This window comes from Lathyrus oleraceus, chromosome 4 (assembly GCF_024323335.1).
Source record: "Lathyrus oleraceus cultivar Zhongwan6 chromosome 4, CAAS_Psat_ZW6_1.0, whole genome shotgun sequence".
In the NCBI taxonomy this organism is placed as follows: Eukaryota; Viridiplantae; Streptophyta; class Magnoliopsida; order Fabales; family Fabaceae; genus Lathyrus; species Lathyrus oleraceus.
In genome coordinates, this window is record NC_066582.1 from 387,537,695 (window position 1) to 387,550,033 (window position 12,339).

The window sequence follows — 12,339 nt, forward strand, 5'->3', positions numbered from 1 at the left end:
AAAAATAAGGAAGGAGATGCCAACTCTATTTCCCACCACCGACCAAGCATTAGAAGACAACAACATCATCCAACTTCCCAAGTAGTTCCATCTCTACAAGTACAACAGTCTATGTTAGGTTATTATCAACAACGCTTGGTAGCCACAATGGCAGCAGAGGTACCTATGATGCTGAATCTTCCTTTGCCACCTCACCCGATGTTCCCTGTGTATGCTTTACTATATCCATAGTTGCCATAACAATATCAACCTTATCATCAAAATCCACAACAACCACCGCCTCAGTATCAGTTTGATCCAATCCCAATGATGGTATAAACCTAATGAGTGTTGTGTTTTCCACTCTGATGTGCTAGGGCATGACACCGAGAATTACTTTGTATTCAAAGGGAAGGTTTAAGTGCTCGTCAGATTGGGGATGATTAAGTTTGGTGATATGCCAAATATGGTAACTAACCCATTTCCTGAGCATGGGTAAGTAAATATGATTACCGAAGATGAGAATTTGATCATGGACGTCCTGAAAGTGAAGACTCCATTGGTGCATGTTGTAAGACCCCAATTTTGTCCCTAAGATCCCTCATGGCATCATATCATTTCATTGCATTGCCTCAAGGATCATTGGACACCTTGCTTCCTTCCCTGTGGGTGGGATCCTTTTGAGAGTGGTTCTTGATCACCAAGCATTGCTTGCATTTCTATATCATTGCATTTCTTTTAATCACTAACCAAAAATGTACAAAAATATGTCATTAATCTTTGTTACTTGCAGCTTAAGCAGTCAATAGTCAAGGCATCAAGTGAATCTTGTGTGCAAGAGATGAAGTCTCCATTGAGTTATGGATCATGTGATCATTTCATTGAGCTTATTTGAGCTATAGGTTCATTTTGGAGCAAGTTCCCAAGTGGTTGAGGCCCCAAATTCATCAGAACATTTTCAGGTCATCTAAGGGCCTATGCAGTCAACTGAAAAGTCAACTGTGGACTCTGAGTGTGGAAATTGAGTTTCTTCATCCCATTCATGTCCAAATCATGCTTATTCATCATTTCAAATATCAAGGTTGAAGAATTTGAAAGCAAGTCAAAAGTTTCCCAAAATGGAAAGTGACCTATAATTTCAACTTTCCAAAAATGGCAAGTTTTTTATCCAATTTCAACTTAACTTTACATTATCAAAGAAGCTTAAAATGAAATTGCGTCCAACATGAAAGTTGAAGATCCCTCTCTCCCATTTCCAAAAAGTCCAAGATCATAAGCATCTGATGAATGGTTGAGGAGATATGATCAAATCATTGCCAAGTATACATGGAACTTCAAATGGCCATATCTTTTGATCCAAAGCTCCAAATTGAGTTGTTCTTTTTGCAATATTCTTCTCTTGACCTCTAATTTCCAAATCATGCATCACATTACATAAAATCTCATCACATAATCACTTGCATATCCATGCCTTTTTTGGGGGGAAATTGCAAAATTCAAAAATGGTGCATTGTATGGACTTTCTACCATTGCCAATGTGTTTAAAAAATCATTTTAAGTGACTTTGATGAAGGAGATGGTACTGTTCACGTGTAATTAGCACATGCACCATGCAATTTTGATTTTTTGCAAAACACCTTATTTCCATTAACCAAATTAATTATGGATTAGCAAGTTGATTAAGAAGGCATATATATACTAAATCATATCAGAATTTGAAGGAGGTTAATCACAACTCACCATTTCTAGATCTAGTTCTTCTCTCCCTCCAAAATTTTCTTCAAATCAAAATTCAAAATTCTTTAACATAACACCTTATTTTTGTTAAAGATTCATGATCAGTGACTTGGATAGAGTATGAATCAAGTGTTGGTTTGTTGAATTCGTTCAAGAATCAAGCAGTTGAAGCTCATGAAGTTGAAGATGGAAATTCAGAATTAAGCTAGATCTACACGTGTTCAAGCTTTCTTTTCTTCATCAAACATCATCACAAGCATTCTGGACTGGATTTGGATCAATACAAGCTGTGGATCGTGCATTTCCAAGATTCTGCTCTTCAAGAGGTGAAGTTTCGAACCTCTTAATTTTGAAATTCATGTACATATTCTGGTAGATCTTGTTTTCCTGATGATTCTGAGCTAAAAATCGTGTGAATTGGTGCATTATTGAGCAAGTTATGAGTGATTTAAGTTTTGCATCCAAAAATGTTCATGCTCGATTCTCACTTGTTATGATGAATTAAGATTAGATGTTGATTGATCTGTGTTCTACATGGCATAAGCTTCGATTTGGTATAATTTTTGTGGATTTCTGGACATTTCTGGATTTTCTGGAAAATGGATGCATGAAGTTCATCATCTTCATCATGAAGAAGATGAAGATCATAGGTTAGCGTCGGACTTTGCATGATTAGCGACGGATTCTGGATTTTTTCCAGGCTTAGGGTTTTCAGACCAAAACGATGCCGTTTTGGCTTGGCGCGCTCCATTTGAATTTTGACCGTGTTCGATTCTCAGCGAAGGCAGTTTTCAAATCCTTTCATCATTTTCACATTTCCCTCCTTATTTTCCATGTACATGTTCATTTTTGAATTTCATTTTGTATGCTAACTTGTAAAATCCATATAAAATTGAAAAATGCTCCAAATCACTCCCAAGTTTTTGCAAATTGATCCTTGAGATGTCTAGTTTTTACTGATGATAAGTTTGAAAGTTGTGCATGGCTGGATTTTGAATGGTGCTAGAATCTTTGATCATATGTGCATTTGTGACCTTGCCTTGCTCTTTCTATTGTGAAATGCTTGATTCTAATCCAATGGACATGAAATTTTACATGATGATTCTAGACACATTGCTGGATGTTGTAGGCTTGGTTTGGTATTTTTCCCATTTACCATTTCTGTTTTATGCATGTGTTTGCATGGTGTGACAATTTGTGTCACACATTTGGTTGATCAACTTGTGCAATTTAATTTCCATGCCAAATGATCTTTGATGCTTCTGATTTTTTGTATGACGATCATGTTGGATGTGTTGAATGCACATGATTTTTTCCAGAATTATTTGAATAATTTCTGTTTTGTTTTGGAATTTTCATTTATGATGATCAAATATGAGCTTTAAAATTGTCTTTGACTTCTCTTGCTTGATACATGGCCTTGCTTGATGATTCTGATGTGATCCTTTTTAGGACATGTTAATATGTGTTTGAAGTTGCATTGTGTTGAATTTCAAGTTCTGTTTTGTTGTTTTGATCCACTTTTGACCCTAGGCTTTGACCTAGTGGTTTGTACTTACATGTGAGCTTTGAATTTCAGGACCAAGCACTCAATTTCCATGGTTGATGTTGCTTCATCATTTGAATGTTGATGTTTGCTTTTGACTACTAACATTTGCTGTTTTGTAGGTTGATGATAACTCATTTGAGTTTGCCTCATGGCTTATGTGTTGTACATTGGGATTGTTTTATTATTGACTATTGTCTATTTGTCTGAGTATTGTACTGATTGGTTTAGTTGTTTCCACAAGTACTTAAGTTGCTTTAAGTTCATTTGAACTTTGCTTTGCATTGCTTGTGGTTGGCATACCACTTAGGTATAATCCCTAATCTTCATGTAGTCTGGAAGACCTGTCATGTTACTTTGGCAGGCACCTGTCTGAAGCCCTCCTTAAGAGGCCATGTTTTTGTTTGTTTAATTTTGTGCCAAGTAGGTAAAGTCTTCTTAAGAGGCAATTGGCAGATAAAAGGGATGTGTAATCCATCCCCTGCTATTCAGTTGTGTCATTCACTTTGCTCACACCATGTGTTGATGCATTATGAATAAGAACCCAAGATCTTATAGAGTCCATCATATGTGGAGAAGAGTTCCTTCATTCTGAACTCCCACACTTTCTATTGATTAAAGCTCTCCCAGGCCAGGGATAAGAGCTATGAGGCATAACCCTTATCTCCATTTCATCTGCTTCACCCTAACTCTCAATGTTAGGGTTAAGAGCTCAAAACACCCCATTCCAGTTGGCTTGCTTCTAAAGCCTAACCTTGCTTGAGCCCATTGATTGTGTATAGTGTGTGCTAATTGGTTGTTTGTTGTTGTTTGCCCATACGTGCATAATTGTTGGTGTGTGCCTTTGTGCATTTGTTTTCATTACTTGTATATCTTTTCATGATCATTGTTCATGTTTTGTGACATCTTGTTTGTCCATTGAGGAGTCAATTGTAAGTCCATTTATTGGCAGTTGTTTCCTATGATCTGGTAGGAGTTGGGACTAAGACCATTGATTGGCATCCCATTTCCTTGGAGTCGAGTGTAAGACCATTTATTGGCAACTTGTTTCCTCTTGCTTATTGCATTTGTTATTTGTTTCTTGTGAGGAGTCAATTGTAAGTCCAGTTATTGGCATTTGTTTCCTATGGTCATTCCTTGGAGATTGGTGTAAGTCCATTGATTGGCATCTGGTATCCATGTTTCCTTTGTTTTGTGAGACTAGTGTACGTCCATTGATTGGCATCTGGTATCCATGTTTTGTTTTGTGAGACTAGTGTAAGTCCATTGATTGGCATCTGGTATCCATGTTCTCTTTGCTTTGGGATATTGGTGTAAGTCCATTGATTGGCATCTGGTATCCATTTATGTTGACTGTGCCTGATACATTGTTTATCTATTACTTGTTTGTTGCCTTTTCCAAAGGAATCACTTGGATCATCTACATATGATCTCAAGAGGTGAACATCTAAGAAGTTTTGCATCCCTTAACCTCCCACCCTTTTGTTTTCTTTAAACCTCCATTTGCATGTCAACCCAAACCAAAAAATATTGTGCAAACATTTTCATTTCTTTTCAAATTAGAAACCTAGGCCTTAGGCCTTTGATTTTCAAACTTCATTTTCACAATACTTCTCCTGAATTGAATCTAATGTCAACTTTGACCATTTTTTGTGAATAATTCTAATTGATTAACTTCACTCATTCAATTGTTTTGTGGCTTTGTCCATTCTTGATAAGTTTTCATACATTAGCCATAGATCTCAATTATCTTAGTGGTTGATGTAAATCTCACCTTTGTCCTTAGTGATTGAATTGTAAGACTTCCTTGCTTATTATAGGGCATGGTCCCTCACTAGCAAGTTGATGCTTTTCTCACATGGTGGACTTGTGGTTGTATAGGTTGAGTTTTCTCCCGTGGATAATGAAAGATCTTAGGGCTTTTGTTTAAAATCAACCCACTCATGTTATGGAAATCTTTTAGCCGAACTACGAGGTTTTGATCTTGTAAAGGTACGTAGGCAATGGATCTTTCCATCCAAACACAAAAATAATAAAAATTGTATATTCTTTTCTCATCCTCCCAATCAATGTTTGCACAATAAATATTTTCATAAACAATATCTTTTTGCAACAAGTTGTGAAAAGGGTTCCCTAGGAGTACCTAGGATGCATTGGGTGCCTAACACCTTCCCTTTGCATAATTACCCCCTTACCCAGATCTATGACCTTTCATTAGTTTTCTATGTGTAAAACTTCTTAGGCTTTTGTTCGCTTTTTAGCCATTCCTTTGGATAAATAAAAGTGCGGTGGCGACTCTATCTTTGTATGCTTTACTTTCGATTTAGTCAATAAATCATAAAGTGACGAATACACCGCTACACATGTGCACCTCAACTTGTTCAAGGCCGGTATTCTGAAACAAGATCATGAAGATTGCTCTGTTTGTTTGAGGGACCCTAAAGGTTGCTTCGACGTGCAGAAAGATATACAGATGCTGATTTCCAATGATGTATTATAAGTTAGTGGGAAGAAGAAGAACGATGAAGTGTCTGTGATAGTGTTTATATTCAATAAGCCCAAGGCTTTTGAGATATTTTTCCCGTCCAAAGAAAGTACACCTCTTGTTGACTCTGCTAAGTGCTTGAACATCAAAATGCCAGCTCTTTTCCCCTACAAATCTGATAAAGTGATACCATGGGGATATGCGCCCACTACTATCGTGAATGGATTTGAGAAGCCGTTGGTCAACAATAGAACTGTCACTAATATTGTCGATGAGAGAGGTCTCACAAGAAGCGGTAGGGTTTTCACTCCCGCTAATCTTTGAGGTAGTAAGCCCGTGGTCAAAAATCCCGACAACGGTAAAGCTTCATTGGTCATTCCTGAGAGTAGACCCATACAAGATGTAGAGGCCGAAGAATTTTTTGCGCCTGATACGAAAGAGTGATTATAAGGTGGTGGATCATCTCCTTCAAACCCATTCGAAGATATCTGTTATGTCTTTACTCTTGAACTCTGAAGCGTACCGCAAGGCTATATTGAAAGTCTTGGGGCAAGCCTACATAAATCCAGATGTCACGGTAGATCAGTTCGACCATGTAGTTGGAAACATTACGTCCTGCAACACACTAAGTTTTTTTTGTCAATGAGTTTCCCACCGAAGGAAAAAAGCATACAACGCTCTCTACATATCCATGGGATATGAAAAAGACTTTCTTTCGCATGTCTTGGTGGATACCGACTCTTCTTTAAATGTGATGTTGAAGATTACTCTTTCCAAGTTGTCCTATATTGGTGTTGATATCAAACCAAGTGAGGTTGTTGTGAATGCCTTTGATGGTTCTAGGAGGACTATAATGGGTGAAGATTTCTTGCCGATGATGGTTGGTCTGCAAAAATTTCAAATTCTCTTCTAGGTGATGGATATTGATCCCGGTTACAATTGTTTGCTTGGGAGACCACGGATTCATGACGCATGCGCCGTCACATCCACCCTTCACCAAAAATTGAAATTCATCCGAAATGGCAAGCTTGCTATTGTTTATGGTGAACAAGTCCTGATGATCAGTCAATTATCAGCTTTCAGATACATTGAAGTAGAAGAGGATGTTATCATCACCCAGTTTAAAGGGTTTGAAATTGCAAATGTAGTGCAAATTGAGGATCTCAATGAAGAGAAGGTGGGGACTTCTATGGCATCTTTGAAAGATGCATGGCAAGTGGTGGCCAGTGGTCAAACCTTGGGTTGGGGCAAGATCGTGCAACTCAATGATAACAAATACCGTAGTGGGTTAGGGTTTAATCCCTATGAGTAGTCGGCCAAGGCACTGAGGACTATCCAAGAGGGGAAGCTGATTTCCGAGACGTTCAGAAGTGGCAGGTTTATGGACCAGTCATGTGTTATCCTGCAAAATGATGCTGTTGAAGGACCAAGCTTTGTAACAAGAGGAGGATCGAGCTAGAGCACTCCTAATTGGACATCTGTGGATATTCCTGAAGTCATGCATGTGTCAGAGTAATTTGTTTTGCTACTTTTTTTTGTCTTTCAAAAGTAGCCATCTGCTCTGCCCAAGGCAGAGGTGTTTTTGTTTAGGGCTTCATGAATTTTGTTGCAACTTTTAATGGCATAAATAAAAGTTCATTTTGATTCCAATTATGCCTTTTTCCTTTTTGCTTTATTTGGAAAAATATTAAAGAAAATAAAACTTTCAAAAATATAACGACAAACTTTTATCTGCATGTGCAATTTATTTCGGTCAGTTTCTAAAAATCCAAAACATAAATGCATGTGCAGATTTCTCAATAAACCAATTGAACGCAATGACCCTACACCATCTCTCTACTATAAGTTCCCAGTGTATGAAGCAGAGGAGGAAGAGTTTGAATAGATCCTAGACGAAATTTCCAGATTGCTAGAGCAAGAGGACAAGACTCTCGAGCCCTACAAAGAGCCGATGGAATTGATCAACTTGAGCACTGAGGAGGATAAGAAGGAAGTGAGAATTGGGGCATTAATCGACTCGGATGTGAAGCACAGGTTGACAACGCTGCTAAGAGAGTATGTTGATGTGTTTTCTTGGTCATACCAGGACATGCCAGGGTTGGACACCGATATTGTTGAACACAAGTTTCCAGTCCGACTCGAATGCCCACCTGTGAAGCAAAAGCTAATAAGAACTCATCCCGACATGGCCGTCAAAATCAAAGAAGAAGTACAAAAATAGATTGATGCCGGATTTCTAATTACGTCTATATACCCCCAATGGATTACCAACATTGTGCCTGTTCCGAAGAAGGATGGAAAGGTCAGGATGTGCGTGGATTATAGGGACCTAAACAGAGCCAACCCAAAGGACGACTTTCCTCTACCGAACATAGATATGTTGGTAGACAATACTGTGAAATTCAGTGTCTTTTCATGTATGGATGGTTTCTCCGGATACAACCAGATCAAAATGGCGCAAGATGACATGGAAAAAACAATGTTTATCACCCCATTGGGAACATTCTGTTATAGAGTGATGCCTTTCCGGTTGAAGAACGTTGGTGCAACGTACCAGAGGGTCATGACAACCCTATTCCATGACATGATGCACAAAGAGATCGAGGTTTATATGGATTATATGATAGCCAAATCCTAAACAAAGGTAGACCACATGGACCATCTTTTGAAACTGTTCAAACGCCTGAGGAAATATCAGCTTCGTCTAAATCCCAACAAATGCACATTTTGGGTGCGGTCTGGTAAGTTACTCGGTTTCATTGTCAGCCAAAAGGGTATTGAGGTAGACCCTAAAAATGTAAAAGCTATAAGAGATATGCCTGCACCAAAGATAGAGAAACAAGTCTGAGGTTTCCTAGGAAGGTTGAACTATATCTATAGGTTTATCTTAAATATGACAGCAACCTGCTCTCCGGTCTTCAAGCTGTTGAGAAAGGATCAAGTCGTGGTATGGAATAAAGACTGTCAATTTGCTTTTGATAAGATCAAAGAATATTTGTAAGAGCCTCATATTCTGTTTCCCCGTGTTGAGGGTGGACCTTTGATAATGTATCTTATTGTGCTCGATGAATCCATGGGTTGCATTCTTGGTCAACAAGACGAGACAGGTAAGAAAGAGCACACCATTTACTATTTGAGCAAGAAGTTCACAGACTGTGAGACGAGGTACTCGATGTTTGAGAAAACCTGCTGTGCACTAGCATCGGCTGCTAAGAGACTCCGCCAATACATGGTGAATCATACTACTTGGTTGATCTCGAGAATGGATCTAATCAAGTATATCTTTGAGAAACTTGCTTTGAATAGCCGGATTGCTCGTTGGCAAATGCTATTATTCGAATAAGACATTGAGTATCACACCCAAAAAGCCATCAAAGGAAGTATCCTCGCTGATTATTTGGCACATCATCCTGTTAAGGATCCTCAAGCTGAGCAGTTCGACTTTCCTGATGAAGACATCATGGCTTTGAGAATGAAAGACAGTGATGAGTCGCTTATTGAAGAAGGTCCCGAGCCTGGATCCATTTGGGGTTTAGTATTCGATGGTGCTGTCAACGTATATGGACATGGAATAGGCATTGTAATTATTACTCCTCGAGGTTCACATATACCTTTCGCAGCAAGGTGGATTTCGATTGCACCAACAACATCGCAGAGTACGAGGCATGCATTATTGGATTGGAAGAGGCTATTGATATGTGTATCAAATTTATAGAAGTGTTCGGTGACTCGGCTCTTTTCATCAATCAGATTAAAGGAGAGTGGGAAACTCGTCATCCGTGTTTAATCCTATACAGAGATTATTCCAGAAGATTGTCTACTTTCTTTACCAAAGTAGAATTCCATGACATCCCTCGAGACGAGAACCAGATAGCAGATGCTCTTGCTACGCTGTCTTCCATGTATATGGTGAATTTTCATAGAGAAGTTCCCTCCATTCCTATCCATATCCGTGATAAACCTGCCTATATCTTCAATGTTGAGGCTGTGTCAGATGAGAAATCGTGGTTCTTTGATATAAAGTGTTTTCTTGAGAAGCAAGAATACCCGCTTGGGGCATCTAACAGAGATAACAAATCTTTGAGGTGGTTGTCGGCTAATTTATTCTTGAATGGTGATGTGCTCTACAAAAGAAACTTTAACAAGGTCTTTCTCAGATGCGTGGACAGACACGAAGCATATATGTTAATGGTGAGAGTACATGAAGGATCTTTTGGCACGTACACTAATGGACATTCTATGGCAAGAAAGATACTCAGAGCTGGTTATTATTGGTTAACTATGGAGTTTAATTGTTACAAATATGCTAGAAAATGCCATAAATGTCAGATATATGCAAAAAGGGTGCACGTGCCTCCTACACCTTTGAATGTGATCTCTTCACCTTGGCCCTTTGGAATGTGGGGCATTGATATGATCGGTATGATTGAACCAAAAGCGTCTAATGGACATCGGTTTATTTTTGTAGCAATTAATTACTTTACTAAATGGGTTGAAGCCGCATCATATGCAAATGTTACCAAGTATATGGTAGTCAAGTTCTTGAAGAATAATATCATCAGTAGGTATGGTGTATCGAGCAAGATCATCACATATAATGGGTCTAATTTGAATAACAACCTTGTCACTGAAATGTGCAAAGAATTCAAGATTGAGCACCACAATTCCTCTCCTTATAGACGCAAGATGAATGGGGAAGTTGAAGCTACAAATAAGAATATCTAGAAGATCCTTTAAAAGATGGTTGTCACCTACAAGGATTGGCAGGAGATGTTGCCCTACGCTTTACACGGATACTGTACCTCAGTATGCACTTCGACTGGGGCAACCCTCTTTTCCCTCGTATACAGCATGGAAGCAGTACTTTCAATAGAGTTCAAGATCCCATCAATGCGAGTCTTGATGGAAGCTAAGCTGACTGATGTAGAATGATGTCAAACCATATATGATCAGTTGAATTTAATTGAAGAGAAGTTCCTCAAAGCCCTGTGCCATGACCAGTTGTACCAACAACGGTTGAAGAAAGCTCTCAACAAGAAGGTTAAATCCCTTTTATTCATCGAAGGGGATCTAGTACTAAAGAAGATCTTTTCCGGTCAACATGACGCTAGGGGAAAATGGATGCCAAACTATGATGGCCCATATACCGTTGAGAAATATTTCTCAGGCGGTGCCCTAATCCTTACGACTATGGATGTAGAAGAGCTTCCGCGTCCAGTTAATTCAGATGCAGTCAAGAAATACTACGCCTAAAAAATAAAAGAACGCTCGATAAGTCGAAAACTTGAAAGTGCGGCTTAGTCAAAAAAGAACATTCCTGATGGATTGAAAACCCGAAAGGGAGATCCAGTCTAAATGAAAAGGAACAAAAACAGAATAATCATCTCGGTAGATTGAATACCCCTTGGGGCAATCTATGAAAAACAAAGGGATAAATGGCTAGTAACTGCATCTTGACAAGACTTTATTGAAGACCGCAACTTTGTCCTCGGGTATTCAAAGTAGGAGGGAGAATAGTGGTCATTGCGATTCAATATAGCCCTTCCCAATTACCATTTTCCACTTTTGTATAAATCCATGGAGTTCTGCCCTTTGCGAACTACCATCCTTGCAATAAAACTCAAATATTCGCCCATATATGTTCTTATTTCTATTCTGCACAAAATTTGCTTTTATCTTTGATGTTAATTCTTGCAACAAAATTCTAAAATTATCTGTTGTTTTTCAAAATGAATTTGTTTCAAATAACTTGATACAACATGATCGAAAGGACTTTATACTACTTGTCTAAAATGATGGAATTAGTCATATGTCTTGATTTAACTCTTAAAGATTGTTGGGATCCGATTCATTATGGCTACATGCCAGGATTGGTACTACCTTAGTCAGTGTTCCCTAGAGGCCATGTAAGGGACACCCATTTTCCTAACGATCGAGAAAGATACCCGTATCCGTAAAATCCTTCAGGCAGTTGTCATTAGAAGTTGGATCATATCTACCCCCTTAAGTCGGCTTTCATGGATATTTGAAGTGGCGGATTTCCTGTGTTGGAATATATTCCTTATTGTCTATTGTTGCCACCGCATGTTTATTGCGTCAGTTTTGTCAGCATTCGCATAACATTTACATGCATTGAACAATCATAATACATCCGTAGGATCGTTACATAATTCATATGTATGGTGGAGGAATAAACCATCCCCCCACCGAATCATATACTGGTAGATTTTTACATACACAATGTTTGATCTCCCCAATAGGGTCAGTCTCATAAGAATTTCCGGCAAAGTCTTTCATCCCTACAAAATCCATTCGTCTGCAACTGAGTCATTCTTTGTCAAAACTCCAGTCCGGACTAATCCCCAATCGAGTCTTGTTTCATTCCTTTCCGAAAATAAGGAAGGAATATCCCTCAATTGAGCTTGTTTCCTCTACCAAAGTCTTATTTGACCCCTTCTCTCCAGCTCGTTTCTGGATTGAACTTTGGTCCCCTTGCGGTCGCTTACCATTTTTGAATTATACATTCAAGGACTTCTTTGAGAATACTGTGTTAGTGTCTCCCCAACGAATTATGCAGAGCAACAGATATTGT

General features: G+C 38.6%; 1 protein-coding gene across 1 annotated transcript; it reads left to right on the forward strand.

Annotated features, from left to right (window-relative positions):
* The first annotated feature begins 8,793 nt into the window (after nt 1-8,793).
* Nucleotides 8,794-10,472, forward strand: LOC127137654 (uncharacterized). The gene is made up of 4 exons (XM_051064095.1): nt 8,794-8,854; nt 9,092-9,346; nt 9,463-10,167; nt 10,246-10,472. Exons 1-4 carry the CDS (start codon nt 8,794-8,796, stop codon nt 10,470-10,472), a joined length of 1,248 nt encoding a protein of 415 aa, XP_050920052.1.
* Nucleotides 10,473-12,339: the final 1,867 nt, after the last annotated feature.